The sequence below is a fragment of the Cydia fagiglandana genome, chromosome 18, assembly GCF_963556715.1.
Source record: "Cydia fagiglandana chromosome 18, ilCydFagi1.1, whole genome shotgun sequence".
Taxonomy (NCBI): domain Eukaryota; kingdom Metazoa; phylum Arthropoda; class Insecta; order Lepidoptera; family Tortricidae; genus Cydia; species Cydia fagiglandana.
The window spans coordinates 2,301,170-2,326,778 of record NC_085949.1 but is presented as its reverse complement, the minus strand read 5'-3'; the positions used below and the strand labels follow the sequence as shown (position 1 = coordinate 2,326,778).

General features: G+C 46.8%; 1 protein-coding gene across 1 annotated transcript in view; it reads left to right on the top strand.

The window, feature by feature from the left end:
- The window catches only part of LOC134673269 (steroid hormone receptor ERR1), a 50,280-nt gene that overhangs the window by 14,330 nt on the left and 10,341 nt on the right, over nt 1-25,609 (top strand). Inside the window, exons 2-5 of the mRNA XM_063531234.1 lie at nt 14,706-14,855; nt 17,806-18,042; nt 18,323-18,535; nt 23,464-23,649. Of these exons, the coding sequence (XP_063387304.1) occupies nt 14,706-14,855; nt 17,806-18,042; nt 18,323-18,535; nt 23,464-23,649 (786 nt within the window). The remainder of the gene's footprint in view (nt 1-14,705; nt 14,856-17,805; nt 18,043-18,322; nt 18,536-23,463; nt 23,650-25,609) is intronic.

The window sequence follows — 25,609 nt, the reverse complement described above, 5'->3', positions numbered from 1 at the left end:
AGGGATCTCTTCCAGGTAATCTTTGAGAAATTGTGAAAATGTTATGTATCTAATTGTATTCATAGTGCTAGGTTTCTCACACCACATTACAATATCACATAATTTTAATATTGTATTACAATTATGTGATATTACAATATCACATAATTTTAATATTGTATTAGTATCAATATATAGGTATTAATCAGTGTGTATATCAGTTGTTCGACACATCTCTTTTATCTACTTTCACTTGGAACTATTTCTTAAACTTGACTTACAGTTTCCTTAATGAAAATATTTTAACTTCATGTTTATTAAAGTAGTTTATGTTATGTACAAAGGCGAACTTATCCCTGAAAGGGATCTCTTCCAGGTAATCTTTGAGAAATTGTGAAAATGTTATGTATCTAATTGTATTCATAGTGCTAGGTTTCTCACCACATTACAATATCACATAATTTTAATATTGTATTACAATGTTTTGTGTTTTGTTTTGTGTGTTTTGTATTAGTATCAATATATAAGTATTATTCAGTGTGTATATCAGTTGTTCAACACATCTCTTTTATCTACTTTCACGTTTACAAGATAAATGACAAAAATATGTCCGTTAATATTATTAAATCTGGCCATTTTGCTTTTGATAGCTTAAAACTTGGAAGGAACTTAATTTAAATACTTATTAATTATTTTAAATCGTCCCTCATCTCATCAAAAAACGTTAAAAAAAAATCTGATTGCACAGCTCTGTTTTGCTGCGAAATTATAGTTTTTTTTGTTGTGTAATTCGTTTTTAGATTAGGGGCCATCCATTAATTACATTTAGGGGGGTAGGGGTTAGGGCGCACACGTTTAGGATTGAGAGGGGGTCAAGAAAATGTGACATGTTGTGACAAGGGGGAAGGGGGAGTCACAAACTTTGTGACGTCACTTTAACTTATTTAAATTATTTGATTCTCTGTACAGTTAAATAAGTTTTCGGAACGAAAATCATTGTTATTCGTTTACTTAATTTTCTTTCCTAATCAGTTTTGGGTTATAACATTACAAATATTTATTTTTTGCCGAATATTTATTTTAATAAAATATTAATAATAGGGTCTACCTATTTACTTAATTAGATTTGCCGATTTCGTTGAAAAAATGGGAGGTCACACCAGGGGTTTGCCAAATGTGCCCAACTGTGACAAGGAGGGGGAGGGGTCAAAATACCTTGAAATTCGTGTGATGTAGCTAATGGATGACCCCTTAAGGTTAGGTTAGTGTTTTTTTATTAGAAATTTCCGTCTCCCTCATTCTATCTATCTCTCCCTCTCCAGGAATGAAGGCCACACCGAAGCCTATTCAATTTCTACATGACAACGTAGCCTGGGGATTTTCCGCGTTAGTATCGATTGACGCTTCCCCTTCTTTGTCAATGTTGGTGCCTAGATATGCATCCACATATTACAAAGTGAACCTTATTGACAAGACGTAAGGTCTAGGAATGGTCAATTGATTGTTTCTATACGTGTACCTACTGGCGACGGAAGCTCCTATATACTTCATACTTTTATAAGTGTGAATGGGTTTAGGTGTCCATGTCCGCATGTTAGCTTATATCACATTATTTTTGCTGGTTTCCTTCAAAATTCTACTACTCTAATTCTAATTAATTATATTTCTAATTGTACTAGACGATCAGGGCCTACCGCGAACCACGTTCGACCCTGTCACACTTACGTACGAATTTACAAATGCGACAGAGAGGCAACACGTCGAACGCGGTTCGCGGTAGCCCCTCAAGTTTCATTATCAACAACATTGTTTGTGCTCGCACCTGCCACAAAAGGCACCTGCCTAATACCAAATTTATTCTGAACGCCGAATCACTACACACACATTTTATGTACATATACATACATACTGCTGCGAACTTCAAGATATTCACAAGAGACGACACGTGCTAGATCCATTCTAGATACGTTATAGTTTAGATATCAACTAGTTCTCTTTTGGAGCGCAATTTGGGCAACCAATGTCACTTTTACGTTAGATAGAGTAAGATATCTATTAGATATGAATTGGATCCTGTGGAAATCGTTCAAGAGTATATCCAGAATCGCGCAAATGTCAAATTTGACAGGTTAGATCTTAAACATATCGTTATCGTATCTTGGTGATATCTAATAGATATCTATTTCAAAATCCGAATCGGGCCCTTAGTATTGTCGGTCAGGTTATAAATGTGACGTCACCCCGCCTGTGGCCTTGAGACGGTGCACATACATATGATACATGTGTATAGGAATGTTACTGGAGTAACGACATTTACACTGTTAAAGAGGCCAACGCAAAATTATACAGGGTGTTTGGTACATCGTTTGCCAAATTAAAACGGCAGATAGGTTGAGTCATTTGCTATCTTCTCAGGCCTAGAAATTTTTAATTTGGTGGAAAAAATTTTTTTCACTTCTATGACAGTTTTTCGCGCACGAAGGGTTCCGTACCATAATGCAAAAAAAAAGCAAAAAGAAAACGGTCACCCATCCAAGTACTGACCACTCCCGACGTTGCTTAACTTTGGTCAAAAATCACGTTTGTTGTATGGGAGCCCCATTTAAATCTTTATTTTATTCTGTTTTTAGTATTTGTTGTTATAGCGGCAACAGAAATACATCATCTGTGAAAATTTCAACTGTCTAGCTATCACGGTTCGTGAGATACAGCCTGGTGACAGACAGACGGACGGACGGACAGCGAAGTCTTAGTAATAGGGTCACGTTTTACCCTTTGGGTACGGAACCCTAAAAAACCATGGCCAATTTTGTTTTTCTAGGCATGAGAAAATAGCAAATGACTCAAGTTATCTGCCGTTATAATTTGGCAAACGATGTACCAAACATCCTGTAGTTTTTATATTGAATTTTAAAATGTTTCAATCAATTGCAAAATTTCATGAAAAAATTCACACGGAAACTAGATTAAATTTGCATGGGCAGACCCGTATCTGAATCAGTTGAAATTTGGAGTACTTTCGTAATTCTGGTGACAATGCAATAATATGCTAACATGGAGGTGATCTGACTGATGATGCTGGTAAGTAGCCAAAGGAACTCCTCGGTGGAAAGACACAAACACATCGAGCGTAGGCTCATTAGAAAGGTCTCAAGAAGTATTCGATAGACATGCAAATAAGAAGAAGTACAGTCAGCAGTAAAGTGAGTGTTACAAAAAAAAACAACGGGTTGCACTCCGGTTTTTCGATCAGGTCACGTGTCTGTCTTACGAATCTTTCGGTCACGTGACACAAAACGTGCACAGCGCCGCTAAAGAAGTTTTCACTTCAAAAAACCTACTCGTACCTTGAAAAAGTGCAAGTGCATATTAGTGCATAGGGCGCAAAATTCGAACCTAAATGGCAACTTATAAAAGTATGAAATTTTGAAAGTAAGGCAATCTTAATCGGGTCTTTTGTGGTACAAGTACCTTTACACGACACGATACCATTTCTCCTTTTTCCAGGTCTTTACAGGTACAGTCGCGATCAGAGCGGCGCGGCCAAGGTGTTCACAATATCTATACGCGCACTCTAACGCCTTGACAATAGAGGCGTGTTCAGATATTTGTGAGCACCTCGGCCGCTCCGATATATCTGATGGCGACTGTACAACATACAAAAATACCAAATGCTGATTGAGATACCGACACAAACAAGTCCCGTTATCTACTCTTATCAAAACAATGTAAAATTTGGCGGGCCACGCGATCGCGAAGTGTTGAGGCAGGTCGCCATTATTAGTTTATTTATGGACCGCCCACACTGTTGTTTCGTAAACCTTATTAGAAAAAACATAAGAGGGCGTCCATTAATTACGTAAGGGAAGGGGATTAAGGGGAGGAGGGGCAAACCGAATCTTGCACTAACTAGGTACAGTCAGCAGCAGAAGTAGCTAATCGGGCGAGGTCCTCAAAATTACCTTGACGCGGTCTTATTCTCTTAACAATAAAGTCGCGTCAAGATCATTTTGAACACCTCGCCCGCTTAGCAACTTCTGCTGCTGATTGTACGGAGCCGCGCGGGCGTCAAACCCCCTCTCCCTAATTCGACGTCCCACCTCCTATTTGTTATATAATGTTTTTTTTTAATAAATCCAACGCATTTATACTCAGCATACTAATTAGTAATTCTGAAAGCTCTCATGTAATAAATCTCAGTACATCCTACGAGAAGGGTGGGGGGTCAAAAATCCTTAAAAACTCGTCACGTAATAAATGGTCGACCCGTAAGGTTCATCGGTGGTCAGTTACTATTACGACATCTGAGTTAGTCATGCTAGTTTAATAGAGATATTAGTCATACGGTAGACGGATGTAGTTTTTCGCGTTGTTTTTATAATTTTGGAAGGAGGTATGTTTTGGAGAGTTGAAGACAAATGACACGACGCATGGAGTTAAAAACTAGAGTTCAAAAAGTCGCCATCTTTTTTTTTAAATATCGAGGCGGCGAATGTGCTCACAAAAATGGGAACACGCATTTATTGTCAAGGGGTTTTAGAGTGCGTGTTCAGATATTTTTGAGAACCTTCGATCGACTGTGTGACGTATGCTGTGTATCTCCCTAGAGCACGAAAGTGAAACCAAATGACGACATCACGACACAATGACAGTCGGTATCATATTAATCATAATATGTGACATCCCACTGATAAAGGTACCTTATAGCGGTTGGCGCTTACGCTATTATTAACGCCGCTCCAATATTAAGCGCGACGTAAGCGCCAGCCGCCGTAAGGTACCTTTTGCCGTGGAACGTCACGTATTCATATTAACAATAACAACGCTAGCTTTGCCGCCCTACCCCAACGCCCGGCAACAGAGCGATTAGTGTTTTGGCACTAGTGCGAAAAACGCTAGGGTTGAACCAACAGAATGTACGTTTTTTTTTCTGTTTATTTCTCGCTGCACCCACATGGACGCTTTTCTGTTTCGCCCTATGGTTGACTGGTAGAGAATGCCTATACCGGCATTAAGTCCGCCTGTTGTACTTTTTGTATGTGTAATAAAGTTTTAAATAAATAAATAAATAAATGTACGTACGTCGCGGTTTTTTTACCTAATGGTTTGAAGAATTTGCCGAAGGCGATTCGGAATTTAGAGGATAAAATTATACGTTTTGATATTATGATTGTAATAGCACATTAGAATAAATATGTTAATATGTCAGTTGGAATGTTTTACAATAATATTTTCGTTGCTCACTCTCGTATTATTTGCAATGCATTTTGAGACAATATGCTAATTAGCATTTGGTAGTTAGCAACAAAACACCAAAACCCACACAAGCAAACAAATGAAACTGACACACTCTAATCAATGACACCGGTTTAAATATCACGCCGATTCGAACGTACGTGAATTATATCTCAATTATGTAACATACTTATCTTGCGTCTCGCTCGCGCCAATATAGGTAAGGACAAGTACGAGCGAAATGTACGATAACAGAATAACATTATTTAGATGTCAGTGTACATTCGAGTTGGCCTGATCATTTTGAGATATTTCTGATGTCACGGTGCAGGTACAGTCGCCATCAGATATATCGGAGCGGAAAAGCTGCCCACAAATATCACAACACGCCTCTATTGTCAAGGCGTTAAGAGTGTTCAGAAAATTTCGAGCAGCTCGGCCGCTCCGATATGGTATCTGATGGCGGCTGTAAGTTTGATTAGATTATATTTCTTTATTTCAAGATGCAAATTACACTATAAATTTGCTACATTCGTCAGAATTATGTTTATCTTCACATCATGATCGTCAAAAATTGCATTAAAAATATAAAATAATAAAATTAATGGCGTCTCCCAATAATGATCGTCATGTATTCTTGAATTTGCCTCATTAAAACACCAACAACAATATGCTGCGCCTGCACCAACCTAGATCTCTCGGTTTAGCCCATGGTTGACTGGTGAGAGAATGCCTTCTGGCATTAAGTCCGCCATTTGTACACTTCATTTATTGTGCAATAAAGTTTAAGTAAATAATAAAACACCTGTATCAAAATTCACACACACATATAAACCCACAGCACACAGCGGCAGCCCTGAGCTATTCGTTTATCTAACGAAGGTGAGCGCGGGCGCGCGGTCGCTGAACCGCGCGACCTACCGCAACCTTGCCGAGGCCCAATTTCGGGCCCGGATACGATATTGATTCTGATGTTTGACTACCTCAATCTGATAAGGGCCTAGCCATCAGGGCTTTGGCTACAATCTACACCTCTCACGTCGTATTATAGTCCCTATGACAGTTCCTTTTTTTTAAAAACAATTATGGCCTGGATGCGAGTCCTTTAAGCCATATGACAGTTCCTTTAAGAGGCCTATTACTGATTAACAGCCCGCCGGACGGTAACGGCCTGTCAGTTGTTCGGAACTGTCAAAATGTTATTCCCACTGACATGCCGTGCCAATACCGTGCGGACTTCAGTGTTACATTTCTAAATAAATGAATGTGCTAAACTTCCGAAAATGCCTAGAGTTAGACCAAGAAAAGTCTGCACCGATTTTGATAGCCCACGCAGTGCAAGTGTTATTTTAAACACCAAACGTCTATCAAATATTTACGTATAAATAACATTTGCACTGCGTGGGCTAACAAAATCGCTGCAGACTTTTCTAGTTATGACTCTACAAACATTTTACGTAACAGCTACTGCCGTATTCGAACTTCAAGATATTCACAAGGGACGACACGTACTAGATCCATTCTAGATACGTTATAGTTTAGATATCAACTAGTTGTCTTTTGCAGCGCAATTCGGGCAACCAATGTCACTTTTACGTTAGATAGAGTAAGATATCTATTAGATGTGAATTGGATCTCTAAGTCATATCCTGTGGAAATCGTTCTAGAATATCTCCAGAATCGCGCAAATGTCAAATTTGACAGGTTAGATCTTAAACATCTAATAGATGTCTATTTCTAAATCCGAATCGGGCCCCTACTCTAAATAATAATGAACTGGGACCATTATTCGAAGCGAAATCGAAATGAAGTAGACAACCTTGCCGAGACCACTGTCGGGCCCGGATACGATATCGATTTTGACGTTTGAATGCCTCAATTTACTAGGGACCCAGGCTTTGAGCTTTAGTCTACCAGCCTAGTATTTAGACTCGTCAAATAGTGGTATTTAGTCAACATTTTGACTGACTTAATATAATAACGATTTACCTAAGGGTTTAGTTTCGCCTCTTCGAGAAGTATATAGAGATAGTATTTGACAACCAAACGCCTTGCGGATACAATATTGATATTGACGTCTGATTGCGTGAATCTAATAATTTGAGCTTTTGCCTACCAGACCAGACCTTACCTAACAGTATTAGGATTCCAAATCAAATAAGGACATGTAAGGACCTAGCGTCCGTCTGGGCGTCCCAGATACCGCTGGAGTGAAAAAAAGACCTGTCCGACCTCGGAATACCCAACTGGCGTGAAGTGGCGCAAAATAGGGCAGAATGGCGCTCTCTTATGTCAGAGGCCAAGATCCTCTTTGGGTCACTGAGCCAGTGATGTATGTATGTGTATGTATGTATGTATGTATTGTATGTAAGGACCTAGCGATTGAGCTATACTTACGGCTCGATTCGAACTTTAAGATACGGCAAATAGTACGTCTAGATACGATATGAATTAGATGTGTCACTTTTGACACTGACATATCTAATTCATATCGTATCTGGACGTAATATTTGACGTATCTTAAAGTTCGAATCGGGCCGTTAGTCTGAGTAAAGGATGACTCACGTTAGACCGGCCCGTGTCCGGGCCGGAGCTTCCGGCGCATCGTTTTCTATGGAAAGCGTCACGTAATCGACTGTCATGTCATAGAAAAGTAAGCGCCGGAAGCTCCGGCCCGGACACAGCCCGGTCTAACGTGAGTCATCCTTAATTGGGTAGGTATCTATTATTCAGCTTCAGTCCTGGAGAAGGCGTTAATTGATGTATAATCTGTTAATGGACGTTATTTTCGGATTAGCTATTCTGCCTATATAGGCTGCGAGTTGACCTAGTCCGAGCACAAAGGTTGCGGCAGGTCAGGAGGTCAGATACCCCGAAAAATTATACTTTCGTGCGGTCGGGGACAGTGACAGTGATGGATTTGGTTGAAGGTACGCAGTGCTTAAAATTTTCTACAGACTTGACAAAAAAGACATTATAAACTGCCGAATCCGACACAAGAGCAGATAAAATGACATTATTTTGATATTGATATGGGAGATTGATATGGGAATGTACCTAAGTCTCACCGTCTTGATACCTGTGTAAGAGCAATTAATACTCTTCACCATAGACTAGGAGTCCTCTAGACCGAGTTCAGAGCAATTATTTCACGCAACCGATGATGCCAAAAATGCGGAGGTGCGCAGGACGAGGTGAGCGAAGTCCCGTGCCGTGATTGAGTCCGTTCAAAGACACGGACGTCACACAAAGACACTTTCGTTTCGAACATGGAGTAAAATTACCGTATGGGTGGCAGAGGGGGTAGCGCGACTATTCTAATGACCGCTCGTTAATATATTTTTGCAATAAAGATTACTATTTAATTGCCGAAAGGCGATGGTCCAGTATAAGAATTTTTTGAAATGCTTACCGCTAAATTATTAGACACGACGTCAAAATATTTTCACATGATTAAATACCTACCGTCCTCCGTAATATCCTCCTAACTCTAAGGCCCACGGTCCTACCTCTTCAGGTCGATGAAATTTAAATCCTATTTAATTGGAACAGAGTTGCTTTTGCTTTGTTGCGTTCAATTTTTCAACAACGCAAAATCAACTCTATTTCCTATGTATATTTACATGAAAACTACTGAGTGAAAAACACATTAGCGGCTTTCCATCAGAGTAGGTCCTATTGCACATATTTTTTTTAAATTTACGGAAAATTCAAGTTGTAAAGCATAATTATATCTCGATTATTCATTATGTCGCCACGCCATACCTATCACCCATACACATGTAGGAAACGTTGCATCACGTTCTACGTTTTATCATTGCAAGCCGGCAATGTCACGAGTGTGTTGAACCCGCCATCCTTGAAACTTTATTATCGGATAGATAAACGTTGTTTTTTACACTATTTATATTCGCTGAAACTGACCTGATACAACGGAGTTGGTGTTGATTTTTAGAATTGTGTGTTCTCATTTGATTTCTTTTCTGGTCTGGTTTATATTTTAGCAGTTTCAATCCGAGTTTTGGGGCCCGATTCGGACTTTGAAATAGACATCTTTTAGACATCACCAAGATACTATAACGATATGTTTAAGATCTAACCTGTCAAATTTGACATTTGCGCGATTCTGGAGATACTCTTGAACGATTTCCACAGGATATGACTTAGAGATCCAATTCACATCTCATAGATATCTTACTCTATCTAACGTAAAAGTGACATTGGTTGCCCGAATTGCGCTGCAAAAGAGAACTAGTTGATATCTAAACTATAACGTATCTAGAATGGATCTAGTACGTGTCGTCTCTTTTGAATATCTTGAAGTTCGAATACGGCAGTTGGGTTTAATAGTTATCGACGTTATCGTAAAGCTCTTTTACGCGCGGTTGCTCCATAGAGTAATATAAGCAAAGAAAGAATGGTAACTCAATACACCTGAGCCTCTACCATTAGTTGGCAGAGTATTTTTCACTTCCTTTCAGTGAATAAACGTACCGTATGTCACGTTTTACGTTTCTTTACGGTCTTATGTGTTATGTGCCTAACTTCACTCCACTCCAAGCGATACTGTCCCTTTCTAACTATACTAAAAAAGAGCAATAATTATTATTTAATAAGTAGGAGTAAACGGTAAATTACCTATCGAAAGTAAATTACGTTCACTATGGCGTTTATGTCAATGCCAAACTGATGGTAGCCGTGCAGTTTTCATATCAAAACGCGCGGTATTCCGTAGGCGACATCTAGCGTCACGTAGCGGAATATACCAGTAGTGCTAGTCGACATATTCACCATGAGTTTTATGCGGCCTTAAACGCTATCTGCATCAACGCAAGCGCGGTGCATCTCGCTTGCACCAGTCTTTGGGAGGGAGAGTGGGATAGTTTACGCGGTCGCTATAGCGAATACGAGGGTTGCACTGAAAATGTCGGGAATAGAGAAAACTGTCGCATCTAGACAGTCAATCTTTATTTTAATGCATACTTAAACTCAAACTGACCACGCATATAAATTTTCTTTTGAAAGTAATCATTCTGTAATTAGGGTTGCCAGATGGTCGGGATTTGGCGGGATTCTCCCGATTTTTAGAATGTGTTCCCGATTCCCGACAAAGTGTAAACTGTCCCGAAAAACAGCTGCACGTTATAAAACAACAATTTCAAGTTCCGAACTGTTGTCGAGCGAGCGAGCTGAATGTAGTGCCAATAATGTAAAATATCGTTGTTTTCAATACAATTACTTTAATTTGAATGTATATTTTTTTCCCGACTTAAGTCCCAAAATCCCGAAAAATTGATATTGTTTCCCGATAATAGCGCTTTTCGATCTGGCAACCCTATCTGTAATGCACACGGCTCATAATCCCAAAGTCCTTTTTGTATGGCGATTTTGGGGCCTTAGTGGTTTTGTATGAAATTCGTGGAGTAGCCAACGGAATTGAAGTTTTTTTTACATATATATGTATATAAAAGATTTTTTTACTGTTGTCATATGAATATTTAGGAATGTCGAAATCTGCCGACATGCAACTTTTTTGGCAGTCTTTTTAATTAACAGCACAAATGCGATTTTAATTTTTGACGTCGCTTTGGAATGACATGCTTCTTTAAGATCACCCATGGGATAAAATGAAAGTGACTTTCATATTTAATTTTAACTGCAAACGAGCGTACGATGAACTCTAGTTCATAAAAAAATAAGAGAAGCCCTTTGTAACTTTTATTTGTTCGCTGAGGGCATATTGAAAACCGTTTAAAAATATGATCCGAAAAATCACTTGGTCAAAAATTCAAATAATGTTCGACATACAATTTTCAAATTGCCAGTAATTCTTAAATACAAATGACAACCAAATGGAATATACCTTAAAAGTTTTATAAAGAGTTACATTTTTATAAATTATATGCCTCTTTCTATTATGTTATTTCTAAGTGTCCCATTCCCGAATATTTCAGTGCGACCCTCGTATGTCGGCGTCAAACTCGTGGTAAGGTGTGGCCTTGTTCCGTAGATGTTTTTTCGCACGCCGACTTTAAAAATAAAACTGTTCTCTATGAAAATCTATTAGCGGAATCGTCTGCGTACTTTTCACTCTCCTGATTTTACATAGTGTTATAACATTTTGAAATGCATTGACGCAACTAATGTACCAACTGATTAAACTTTAACGGTAAATAGGTTATCATCGTTTGTTCCATTGTTTTAACTTTCAATGTGTGGAATAAAATTGCATTTATAGTAATTATAGTGCAGTATGTCTACCACAGGGAAATTGGATACACCTTTCTTTTTTGGTCGCTTAACGTACCTATTATATTATTGGATTTTGAAGGAAATAATTTTTTTAGAGTGCCTTTTTGTAATTTATCTTTGAATATAGCCAATATGGAAATTAACTGTATTTAGCATAAAACATATATAATTTTATGAATTTGGATCATTCTCGCTGTCAACTTGTGGTGAGTTAGAGCAAAATTATCTACTATATCGAATTTAAACTGTCTTAGGTATGTCACTAACATTAAGGGCCGGTACAGACTGCAACTTGTATGGGAACTGCACGCCAACTGCAACGTCGACGCCAATTGCAGTCAGGTTGCAGTCCGTCTGTATCCGCCCTTAGCTAATTTTACGGTATATTGCATCTCGGTAACCGCCGGCTGGTCAGGTGCCTAGAATGATGATTTTTAAAAGAGAATGAAGCTAAGATCCCCATACTAGCGTTTTTTCAGCGTTGCGTCTAGTCAGCGCTATGGAAAATGGTGATGCGCCAACATTCGAACAGCAGCCATTAGAGATGACTAGACGTAAACGCTCGGGAGACGCAGACGCTAGTGTTGGGTCTCTCTAAAAGCATCCAGTTTTGATACGGGCCATTTTTGATAGGCTAATGTAACAAATCGAACCTCGCACACCGAAAGTCGGTCAAGCACGTGCACGGAGCGAGCACTGAACACTATTATCTATTCTAAGATAAGCTGATTATTGCTGTTTGTTTTCGCGTCGCGAGGCTGACGGGTTCCGTTCATGTTATCTGATGTTTAGTGCATTGATAACATCATTTTGACATCAAAATGTAAATTTGAATTGACCTCCTGGACACAATTTTCTGACTGTACTTGTACTATACTCATTTCACTGCTTATGATTTCTGCTACGTACTTACCTAGTACTCGTAGGAAAAGTAATGCTACGGGCTACGGCGTAGCGCGTAGCGCTACGAGCCCTTATTGAAGCGTATCTTACAGCCCGATTCGAACATTAAGATACGTCAGGTTTTACGGCTAGATATGATATGGATTAGATATGTCGGTGTCAAATGTGACGTTACATCAAACAAAAACGTCACTTTTGACACTGACATATCTAGTTCCCGCATTTGCCCCTTCGTTTCATTTCTTTCGAATTTTTAATAATTATAAAACTTAGCATTTAAAAAATTGTATGGAATATGTTTTTTGCTCATAGCTTTTATTATGATCAAAAAATCGATAAAAGTGAAACGAAGCATATATACTTATTGTTAATATACATCCAATTGTGTGAATAAATGGGGCATTATCTATGAAAAGGGACCTTATTGTCGATGGCGCTTACGCCGCACAGCGTCGCGCGGCATTATATTTATAACGGAGCATCGTTAATATTGGCGTAAGCGCCATCGAAAATAAGGTCCCTTTTCATAGATAACGTCACATATTTTCCATAATGTTCCTAAGGCCCAAGGTCCTACCTATAGTACTTATTCAGTTCAATGAAATTTAAATCGTATTCGATTGGAAAAGAGTTGATTTTGCTTTGTTTCGTTTAGAAATTAAACAACGCAAAATCAACTCTATTTCCTACATTGTAGTTTCAAATTTCTGTGACAAATTTTGCATTTTTCATTTGTATAGCTGGGCCTTAGGAGGGTATAATGTAACCTGACATCTAAATAATACCGTACTCTAAAAAAAAATATGTCGCTCCTCTGTAATAATATTTCGCGAAATAAGCCTACGACTAGGCATAATAGGAAATCGCCTCGCCATTGAAAAGCGACGTCATCAGTTGACGTCACCGCTAGCTATTTTGGTAGACCTTGAACGCCTAAACTGTTGAGGTAGGTCAGGCGCTGTAACTAGTGTTGGTTAGGTTTGAGTCTAAAGAATTTAGTACCTAAAGACTCGACGTTTGAGAGATTTTTTCGAGTCTCATTGGTGCGCTATGCTATTGACTCCTATAATAAATAAATAAATAAATAATTATTATTTATCAATCGAGTTACTAAATTTGGAAAGAACAAAGCTTTGACTTGAGTGATAGATTCTAAGTAAGAATCTTGAAACAAGTCTTTAAAAAGTTTAAAAGAACTCAATCTTTACCTGAAACATAAGTCTAACCCCCTTAGTCATAAAACTTAAATTTTGTCTTTTTCTAACAAACAGAAATGCCAAAGTAACGGATAGGGACAAACGAATATAAACGGTTTATTCGTTTTGACAGACGTTTATGAATAACTCCATTCCATTAGAAACTAAATCAAGTCATAAATGTGAAGACTGTAGAAGACTCGAGTCCAAAACACTAGCTATAACATAACAACTTTCGACCGACTAACCCATAAAACTTTTTTAAATGAACAGACTCATTGTTTGGCCAAAGAATAGTCTTTTATGCTTACTCTAACTTTATATATTATAACTAGGTCATGCCTAATGGACTGAGTTATGTATTTATACTTTAAAACTGTATTATTATTAAATGTAAACGTTTTAGCATGTTTAGATGTTCTTTAGCTTGCTCTTCGTCAGCTGAGTTCGTCAAGGGGCTGTCCATAAATTACGTCATCGATTTCTGACGATTTTCGACCCCCCCCCCCCTATAATCATCCAAAAATCATGCTTCAAATGACCCCATTTCCTCCTACTTCATGCTACCGTCATCCGGTGTCCAGACCCCCCCCCCTAATTTGAAATGACGTAATTTATGAATAGCCCCTAACGAACAATCACGGAATTTCAACATATACCACTATACGTTGTATATAGTAGAAAAAGTGCCTATAATTTCAGTTGACTCATAGCAAAAGTATTGTATACAATAGTGATATGATATGATCAAGCTTTTCAATCTTATAGACCAATCGCTTAAATGAGTCCTCGCGGCAGGCGTACGGCGCCCGCACCTTCCCCGCCACCCTTAGTAGTCCTACCCCGTCGCCCCCGTACCCCGCAGGCGAGGACTCATTTAAGCGGTCGGTCTATAGTACCTATACTTAAATACGGTACTCAGCTAAAGGCTCGCTTGTATAAAATACTATTATGATATGTGTAGCGTAGCTCAAAAGTTACAAAGAGAATACACATTCCATATTATTGCTATTCATATCGTTTCTACCCAACATATCAGTGTGCTACTTCCAGAGTTCCCTATTCCCAATTTGTAAGACCTACATCTGAAAATCTACTAAGATTGTATATAAATATTGTACATATTATGTCTTGTTCCAGGTTTCGATGATGTCGGCCGTCAGTGGCACGGGCGACCAGCTGCTCCGCCGTGTCAAACAAGAGGCCGAACCACCACCACAGTATTCCCCAACGGAACAACTTGCTCACGCTTCCCCGCCGCTCCCGCGCCCCATGCTTATGCAACAAGAGGTAAGATTGTCCGCTAGATGTCGCTGTGGCGAGCGGGGAGATTCCTTCATCGCGCTAACGGTGTGTTGACTAGAAACTAGGGGCTGTCAGATAACAAACTGTGAATGAACAGATCTACACTGTACTCTCAACCAGGGATGTTGCGGATGCAGATCTTTTGACATCCGCGGAAGCCGATGCGGATACGGATGTCAAGATTTGGTACTTAGAAAACGTCAAATTGTACATTTTTAGCATTTTTTATTTAAGAAAACGAAACGTTTAGTATTTGCGCAAGAATATAGGTGCGTTTTATTTAATAAACGGTAACTTGCGCCGCCGCTAATACGTTCCTATTACCGACTTGGTCGACATCCGCATCATGCGGATGCTCCGCATCGATTTTATGCGGATGCGGATGCAGATGCGGATGTTGAAAGTAATGCGGATGTTCCGCGGATGTGGATGCGGATGCGAATATTCGCAACATCCCTGCTCTCAACGAACAACTATAGCTCGCTCTATCCTGAGTAAATTGAATCAAGCGTCCGTTAGATGTCGTTGTAGCAAGCGAGGCAATTTCTACATCCCGCTAACGTTGTGTCGGTATAAAATTAATAATATAGGTGAACGTGGGATGCGGGGAAGACCGACATAGGGGAAGAACTCTCGTATATGTATACATACATCGTTCAGAGTGTTCAGACACAACCAGCAAGGAACAGCTTCAATCTTTTTACTCCACCAACCTTCTGTAAGTGGAGTACGAGTATGTGTAAAGCCAGACCAGTGCCCTATTTATCAAAAAGCTTGTAATACAAGCGGAAGTCCCTGATGATGATGATGACCTTAATTGTATATATTATATGATTTATATTTGTAGATATCTGAAACCCTCAAAATGCGTATCAATGTTGATTCATTCGCTGTCTCCACGCGGAACGTATAAAATGACCTCCATTGCGCACGCGTTGCACAACATGTTACGTAAAGGCGCATTGTGCATTCGAGGACATGCAAATTCCGACCCTTTATCTTCATTCATGCCCGTTTGTTTACTACGTGTGACTAACTGTACGTATGAATACGGGTTTGTATTACAAGTATTGTACGTCTGTAAATAAGTCGAGTTGGAGTTGAATAGTTGCATCGATCTATATGGTGGTTAAGCTTCGTAGTTTTTGACAGAATATTTATAGTATTGAATGATAACAGCTAGTTTCACTAGATTTATACCCATCCACCCGCTTACAATTACCCGTGAACAAGATGAGTGTACTCTTAACTGCGTCGAAATATCGGGAGCTCGAAAACAATACAAAATAATATTTATATCTTATGCTTGACTTTCCAGGGGACTGGTAGCTATAGTATGGATGTAGGAGATTTACGCAAACATCAAAGGCGTCGGTTCTCTGTTACTTCTTACACTGTGTAATAAATACTCTTCATTGCTTACATCAATACAACAAGATAATGCAGAGAATAGAGCAAACTCACATCTACATTTACGTCTGCAATAAAATATCGAGTATTGAGTACCTATCTGTAAACAATAAAGAATTCTGAGTCTGAGTGTCCTTTTTACGACAGAAAGACACACACGATCTAGATTGGCAAAGTATATTTGAACAAGCCAAAAACAATACAAATGTGCCACGCAATTATGCCGGACAACAAAAACTGATCAGAGCATCAGCATTGTTCGTCGCCAGAAAAAAGGAACCCCAATTTGTATTACACGGTCCGTGGCGGAAAAAAGGATCCCCAATTTGTATTACGAGTACATACTGCGTGACGGACAAATCATGGACAAATCATTTCCACGAAGTTTTGTAAAGGCAATCGCAATTAGGCACCTTTTTAATGAGACCATTTTGATTATTTTTAACTTACAGTGTTTTGGTATGTGGCGTCTCCTCTAGCTGTCAATGTTGACGTAGTGCCACAATAATCTAACAGATGGCGTTAGGGAGCTAGAACGCAATTAGTAACAGGCCTACATCGCGCTTACGGAGTTTTAAATGTCAGTTGCCATATAGGTATATACCTTCCGACCAACTCTCAGTGGACTTCAGTCCACAGGCATAACACCTGCCTGGAGAGAGTACTCTCTATTGCCTCTCTACCTTCTACAGGTATATTGGCAGGGTGCGAAGTGGCGCTGATTGTCACAAATACACGCAGTCTTATGGAATGTCAAACATTAATGATAGCGGCAGCCGTTGGAACTAACTTTACTCCATAGAATTTAAATAGAAAAGCCGACAAAGCGAAGGCAGCAATAGTACATACTCGTACATCTATTTAGCGAAGTCTGCCTTATTCTTAAAACATTGAAGCACGAATTCATGGAAAAAAATAAAATGCAATATTTAGCCAGCTTACATTCAAGCTACTTTATTTTATGTCACAGCAAAAAATGGGTCAATGTCCTTGACTTTGGCAGATTGGAAGGACATTTTTTGTACTTCACTCTGCGTATGGTCCATTTATGTTGTATTGTGTATTTTAAACTCACGGGTACTCACGGTACCTAAAGTTTGGTTTATTTGCTAAGGTCAATGTAGTATATAACATTTTTGGTTAGGATGACCGTCATAGGGCAAGAACTCTTGTATTTGTATACAAATACATACTTCGCTCAGACACAGTCAGAGAGGAAGAGTTTCGCGCCTTCTGCTTTACCGACTTTCTTTAAGTGGGTTATGTGTACAAACGCAAGATTATAGAAGAGTGGCGAAAGAGCATGTAGGAAGTACTCTCTCAACGAATAACTATAGCTCTATCCTGAGTGGCTTCGCCTAAGTAAGTTGATTCAAGCGTCCGTTCTGTGTCCGGCCTGTCTCGTGATAGACTGTCTCCCCAAATTTACTAAGCTTGGTTTATTATTTTCCAAATTGCTCTCTCTACGTTCTACTACCGCTTCAACTTTATTTTTTAACCAACTAAACACCTCATCATCTTCCAGATGGAACTTGAGCCCAAAGAAGAGGTGAAGTACTGTGTATCGCCCGGCGAGGGCATCGTCGGCAACACCAGCCCTGACCAGCAGCACTGCTCTTCCACCACCGCCGCTGCACCGAGCGCTAGAGATGACGACGCACCCAGGAGGCTGTGTCTTGTGTGCGGGGATGTCGCGTCTGGCTTCCACTACGGAGTCGCCAGCTGTGAAGCTTGCAAGGCGTTCTTTAAGAGGACAATCCAGGTAAGATAGCTGTCCCTTTAGTTTTGTTTCTCCAAGTTCCTAAGGTTTAAACTGCTTCTACAACATTGTGGCATGTAATCATAAATTAGCTTTTGTTTGATTATGGATTTCAGATGTCTGCTTATCTTATCAATTCCTATATAATAATAGGGATATGTATGCATTCTTAAGTTAGCGTGGTCAGAGTCAAGGTATTCAAGTTTATTCTTGAACTTCGTTTTCTAGGTTTTGTTTTACAATTGTATTCGAACAAGATGAATTGACGTATGTATTTGAACAGGGCAACATAGAATACACGTGCCCGGCGTCGAACGAGTGCGAGATCAACAAGCGGCGGCGCAAGGCGTGCCAGGCGTGCCGCTTCCGCAAGTGCCTGCGCACGGGCATGCTGCGCGAGGGCGTGCGCCTGGACCGCGTGCGCGGGGGCCGCCAGAAGTACCGCCGCGCCGCCGACCCGCCGCCGCAGCAGCGCCCGCACCTCGACGACATCAAGGTACGTGCCTCGCTCTAGGGCACCAGGGATGTTCCGCAAGGGCCTGCGGCTGGACCGCGTGCGCGGGGGCCGCCAGAAGTACCGCCGCGCCGCCGACCCGCCGCCGCAGCAGCGCCCGCACCTCGACGACATCAAGGTACGTGCCTCGCTCTAGGGCACCAGGGATGTTCCGCAAGGGCCTGCGGCTGGACCGCGTGCGCGGGGGCCGCCAGAAGTACCGCCGCGCCGCCGACCCGCCGCCGCAGCAGCGCCCGCACCTCGACGACATCAAGGTACGTGCCTCGCTCTAGGGCACCAGGGATGTTCCGCAAGGGCCTGCGGCTGGACCGCGTGCGCGGGGGCCGCCAGAAGTACCGCCGCGCCGCCGACCCGCCGCCGCAGCAGCGCCCGCACCTCGACGACATCAAGGTACGTGCCTCGCTCTAGGGCACCAGGGATGTTCCGCAAGGGCCTGCGGCTGGACCGCGTGCGCGGGGGCCGCCAGAAGTACCGCCGCGCCGCCGACCCGCCGCCGCAGCAGCGCCCGCACCTCGACGACATCAAGGTACGTGCCTCGCTCTAGGGCACCAGGGATGTTCCGCAAGGGCCTGCGGCTGGACCGCGTGCGCGGGGGCCGCCAGAAGTACCGCCGCGCCGCCGACCCGCCGCCGCAGCAGCGCCCGCACCTCGACGACATCAAGGTACGTGCCTCGCTCTAGGGCACCAGGGATGTTCCGCAAGGGCCTGCGGCTGGACCGCGTGCGCGGGGGCCGCCAGAAGTACCGCCGCGCCGCCGACCCGCCGCCGCAGCAGCGCCCGCACCTCGACGACATCAAGGTACGTGCCTCGCTCTAGGGCACCAGGGATGTTCCGCAAGGGCCTGCGGCTGGACCGCGTGCGCGGGGGCCGCCAGAAGTACCGCCGCGCCGCCGACCCGCCGCCGCAGCAGCGCCCGCACCTCGACGACATCAAGGTACGTGCCTCGCTCTAGGGCACCAGGGATGTTCCGCAAGGGCCTGCGGCTGGACCGCGTGCGCGGGGGCCGCCAGAAGTACCGCCGCGCCGCCGACCCGCCGCCGCAGCAGCGCCCGCACCTCGACGACATCAAGGTACGTGCCTCGCTCTAGGGCACCAGGGATGTTCCGCAAGGGCCTGCGGCTGGACCGCGTGCGCGGGGGCCGCCAGAAGTACCGCCGCGCCGCCGACCCGCCGCCGCAGCAGCGCCCGCACCTCGACGACATCAAGGTACGTGCCTCGCTCTAGGGCACCAGGGATGTTCCGCAAGGGCCTGCGGCTGGACCGCGTGCGCGGGGGCCGCCAGAAGTACCGCCGCGCCGCCGACCCGCCGCCGCAGCAGCGCCCGCACCTCGACGACATCAAGGTACGTGCCTCGCTCTAGGGCACCAGGGATGTTCCGCAAGGGCCTGCGGCTGGACCGCGTGCGCGGGGGCCGCCAGAAGTACCGCCGCGCCGCCGACCCGCCGCCGCAGCAGCGCCCGCACCTCGACGACATCAAGGTACGTGCCTCGCTCTAGGGCACCAGGGATGTTCCGCAAGGGCCTGCGGCTGGACCGCGTGCGCGGGGGCCGCCAGAAGTACCGCCGCGCCGCCGACCCGCCGCCGCAGCAGCGCCCGCACCTCGACGACATCAAGGTACGTGCCTCGCTCTAGGGCACCAGGGATGTTCCGCAAGGGCCTGCGGCTGGACCGCGTGCGCGGGGGCCGCCAGAAGTACCGCCGCGCCGCCGACCCGCCGCCGCAGCAGCGCCCGCACCTCGACGACATCAAGGTACGTGCCTCGCTCTAGGGCACCAGGGATGTTCCGCAAGGGCCTGCGGCTGGACCGCGTGCGCGGGGGCCGCCAGAAGTACCGCCGCGCCGCCGACCCGCCGCCGCAGCAGCGCCCGCACCTCGACGACATCAAGGTACGTGCCTCGCTCTAGGGCACCAGGGATGTTCCGCAAGGGCCTGCGGCTGGACCGCGTGCGCGGGGGCCGCCAGAAGTACCGCCGCGCCGCCGACCCGCCGCCGCAGCAGCGCCCGCACCTCGACGACATCAAGGTACGTGCCTCGCTCTAGGGCACCAGGGATGTTCCGCAAGGGCCTGCGGCTGGACCGCGTGCGCGGGGGCCGCCAGAAGTACCGCCGCGCCGCCGACCCGCCGCCGCAGCAGCGCCCGCACCTCGACGACATCAAGGTACGTGCCTCGCTCTAGGGCACCAGGGATGTTCCGCAAGGGCCTGCGGCTGGACCGCGTGCGCGGGGGCCGCCAGAAGTACCGCCGCGCCGCCGACCCGCCGCCGCAGCAGCGCCCGCACCTCGACGACATCAAGGTACGTGCCTCGCTCTAGGGCACCAGGGATGTTCCGCAAGGGCCTGCGGCTGGACCGCGTGCGCGGGGGCCGCCAGAAGTACCGCCGCGCCGCCGACCCGCCGCCGCAGCAGCGCCCGCACCTCGACGACATCAAGGTACGTGCCTCGCTCTAGGGCACCAGGGATGTTCCGCAAGGGCCTGCGGCTGGACCGCGTGCGCGGGGGCCGCCAGAAGTACCGCCGCGCCGCCGACCCGCCGCCGCAGCAGCGCCCGCACCTCGACGACATCAAGGTACGTGCCTCGCTCTAGGGCACCAGGGATGTTCCGCAAGGGCCTGCGGCTGGACCGCGTGCGCGGGGGCCGCCAGAAGTACCGCCGCGCCGCCGACCCGCCGCCGCAGCAGCGCCCGCACCTCGACGACATCAAGGTACGTGCCTCGCTCTAGGGCACCAGGGATGTTCCGCAAGGGCCTGCGGCTGGACCGCGTGCGCGGGGGCCGCCAGAAGTACCGCCGCGCCGCCGACCCGCCGCCGCAGCAGCGCCCGCACCTCGACGACATCAAGGTACGTGCCTCGCTCTAGGGCACCAGGGATGTTCCGCAAGGGCCTGCGGCTGGACCGCGTGCGCGGGGGCCGCCAGAAGTACCGCCGCGCCGCCGACCCGCCGCCGCAGCAGCGCCCGCACCTCGACGACATCAAGGTACGTGCCTCGCTCTAGGGCACCAGGGATGTTCCGCAAGGGCCTGCGGCTGGACCGCGTGCGCGGGGGCCGCCAGAAGTACCGCCGCGCCGCCGACCCGCCGCCGCAGCAGCGCCCGCACCTCGACGACATCAAGGTACGTGCCTCGCTCTAGGGCACCAGGGATGTTCCGCAAGGGCCTGCGGCTGGACCGCGTGCGCGGGGGCCGCCAGAAGTACCGCCGCGCCGCCGACCCGCCGCCGCAGCAGCGCCCGCACCTCGACGACATCAAGGTACGTGCCTCGCTCTAGGGCACCAGGGATGTTCCGCAAGGGCCTGCGGCTGGACCGCGTGCGCGGGGGCCGCCAGAAGTACCGCCGCGCCGCCGACCCGCCGCCGCAGCAGCGCCCGCACCTCGACGACATCAAGGTACGTGCCTCGCTCTAGGGCACCAGGGATGTTCCGCAAGGGCCTGCGGCTGGACCGCGTGCGCGGGGGCCGCCAGAAGTACCGCCGCGCCGCCGACCCGCCGCCGCAGCAGCGCCCGCACCTCGACGACATCAAGGTACGTGCCTCGCTCTAGGGCACCAGGGATGTTCCGCAAGGGCCTGCGGCTGGACCGCGTGCGCGGGGGCCGCCAGAAGTACCGCCGCGCCGCCGACCCGCCGCCGCAGCAGCGCCCGCACCTCGACGACATCAAGGTACGTGCCTCGCTCTAGGGCACCAGGGATGTTCCGCAAGGGCCTGCGGCTGGACCGCGTGCGCGGGGGCCGCCAGAAGTACCGCCGCGCCGCCGACCCGCCGCCGCAGCAGCGCCCGCACCTCGACGACATCAAGGTACGTGCCTCGCTCTAGGGCACCAGGGATGTTCCGCAAGGGCCTGCGGCTGGACCGCGTGCGCGGGGGCCGCCAGAAGTACCGCCGCGCCGCCGACCCGCCGCCGCAGCAGCGCCCGCACCTCGACGACATCAAGGTACGTGCCTCGCTCTAGGGCACCAGGGATGTTCCGCAAGGGCCTGCGGCTGGACCGCGTGCGCGGGGGCCGCCAGAAGTACCGCCGCGCCGCCGACCCGCCGCCGCAGCAGCGCCCGCACCTCGACGACATCAAGGTACGTGCCTCGCTCTAGGGCACCAGGGATGTTCCGCAAGGGCCTGCGGCTGGACCGCGTGCGCGGGGGCCGCCAGAAGTACCGCCGCGCCGCCGACCCGCCGCCGCAGCAGCGCCCGCACCTCGACGACATCAAGGTACGTGCCTCGCTCTAGGGCACCAGGGATGTTCCGCAAGGGCCTGCGGCTGGACCGCGTGCGCGGGGGCCGCCAGAAGTACCGCCGCGCCGCCGACCCGCCGCCGCAGCAGCGCCCGCACCTCGACGACATCAAGGTACGTGCCTCGCTCTAGGGCACCAGGGATGTTCCGCAAGGGCCTGCGGCTGGACCGCGTGCGCGGGGGCCGCCAGAAGTACCGCCGCGCCGCCGACCCGCCGCCGCAGCAGCGCCCGCACCTCGACGACATCAAGGTACGTGCCTCGCTCTAGGGCACCAGGGATGTTCCGCAAGGGCCTGCGGCTGGACCGCGTGCGCGGGGGCCGCCAGAAGTACCGCCGCGCCGCCGACCCGCCGCCGCAGCAGCGCCCGCACCTCGACGACATCAAGGTACGTGCCTCGCTCTAGGGCACCAGGGATGTTCCGCAAGGGCCTGCGGCTGGACCGCGTGCGCGGGGGCCGCCAGAAGTACCGCCGCGCCGCCGACCCGCCGCCGCAGCAGCGCCCGCACCTCGACGACATCAAGGTACGTGCCTCGCTCTAGGGCACCAGGGATAGACAGACAGACGGACAGACATGACGAATCCATAAGGGTTCCGTTTTTTGCCATTTGGCTACGGAGCCCTAAAAAGTACAGTCAGCGATAAAAACTTGTATCAAAAACGAAATTTTTGACCAAATCTTATTCCAACAGATCCTGGAAGTCCTATCCTCGTACGAGCCAGAGCCGTTCACGTGCGGCGCCCCGCCGGCCGGGGTCACTGAACCCTCGGCCAGGACCCTGGCCCTGCTGGCCGACCTCTACGACAGGGAGCTGGTGGGAGTCATCAGCTGGGCCAAACAGATACCTGGCTTCACGGACTTGCAACTTAATGATCAGGTTAGTTAGACTTTATCCCTTGGTAATAAGGTGCATTTTAGTGTTATAAACGGAAGTCCTATCCTCGTACGAGCCAGAGCCGTTCACGTGCGGCGCCCCGCCGGCCGGGGTCACTGAACCCTCGGCCAGGACCCTGGCCCTGCTGGCCGACCTCTACGACAGGGAGCTGGTGGGAGTCATCAGCTGGGCTAAACAGATACCTGGCTTCACGGACTTGCAACTTAATGATCAGGTTAGTTAGACTTTATCCCTTGGTAATAATGTGCATTTTAGTGTTATAAACGGAAGTCCTATCCTCGTACGAGCCAGAGCCGTTCACGTGCGGCGCCCCGCCGGCCGGGGTCACTGAACCCTCGGCCAGGACCCTCGCCTTGCTGGCCGACCTCTACGACAGGGAGCTGGTGGGCGTCATCAGCTGGGCCAAACAGATACCTGGCTTCACGGACTTGCAGCTTAATGATCAGGTTAGGACTTTATCCCTTGGTAATAAGGTGCATTTTAGGGCCAGTTGCACCAACCACATTTGACAAACTGATCAACGTCAGCCGGCGCGCCACTATGAAACTTTCCATACATAAAAATTTTGCGAACTCTTTAACGACACGAACAATTTGGTGCAACCGACCCTTAGTGTTATAAAATGAAGTCCAGTCCTCGTACGAGCCAGAGCCGTTCACGTGCGGCGCCCCGCCGGCCGGGGTCACTGAACCCTCCGCCAGGACCCTGGCCCTGCTGGCCGACCTCTATGACAGGGAGCTGGTGGGAGTCATCAGCTGGGCTAAACAGATACTTGGCTTCACGGACTTGCAGCTTAATGATCAGGTTAGTTAGACTTTATCCCTTGGTAATAAGGTGCATTTTAGTGTTTTAAACTTGGTCACGTGCCATCACGCTCCGCGATTGTTGGGCCATTTAGTCGTAGGGTATTAGCTAAATTGGTTGCTCAATACTTACGCTATAGAATTTCCAATTTAGCACCCTAAGGCCCACTTGCACCATTCCACAAACCCGGGGTTAACCGGTTAAACCTGGAGTTATCATGGTTATCAGTACAATTTGACACTGGTTTGACGGTTTAACCGCTTAACCCTGGGTTAGTAGGATGGTGCAAGTGAGCCTAAATGGCATAACTATCCCGTGTGGTGACTGTACAATTCTTGCAGTGAGTTCAGATAATGACCTATAAAATACTAAATTTTAGTAATAAATATCTGAATTGTTGTTTTTATCAAAAAAAAAGTAATCGATCTTGTCCGTTGGATATAAGATGCAAACTAATTGATAAAAACTGTAGAGAGACTTTTCCAAGAGATTTTTTACGTTTCTCGCAAAAGTGAATGATTGCTAACCATGGAAGTAGCATCCTATAGAAGTGGCATACGCGTGCCTCCGTGAGGGACAAAACATACGCAAATGCGACACTGTGATTGGTCGAATTCATTTGTTGCCCACCATTATCAATACTAAAAAAAAGGTGGGGAACAAATAAAATGTGAGACTGTGACAAGGACAAACAATAATAGCGCTTTCGCTGCTACTCCTACTGAAAGATACATAAAACTATCCCGTTCTGTCTGTTATCCCCACCACTCATGCCCAATCCAGTTTAATACTAGATTCATGTTGCTAACATAAAATTGCCGGTATCCGCCAATTGCTCGTAAAAGCGTTAGCGTCTAATTATAGACATATTTTATCGTCACTTTTACGCGTTTTGTTCACTATATTTAAATTTGGCAGATGCAATGCGGTACTGAAACGCATAAAAACCGCATCGCGATTTCAATGTCTGAACTACCGCGAACCACGTTCGACGTGTTGCCTCCCTGTCACACGTACGTACGAATTTACAAGTGCGACAGAGAGGCAACATATCGAGCGTGGTTCGCAGTAGGCCCTCTGAGCTGGGAGGCTGTTCGTAGTAAAATATACGACCGTCGATAATATATTTTTCACCACA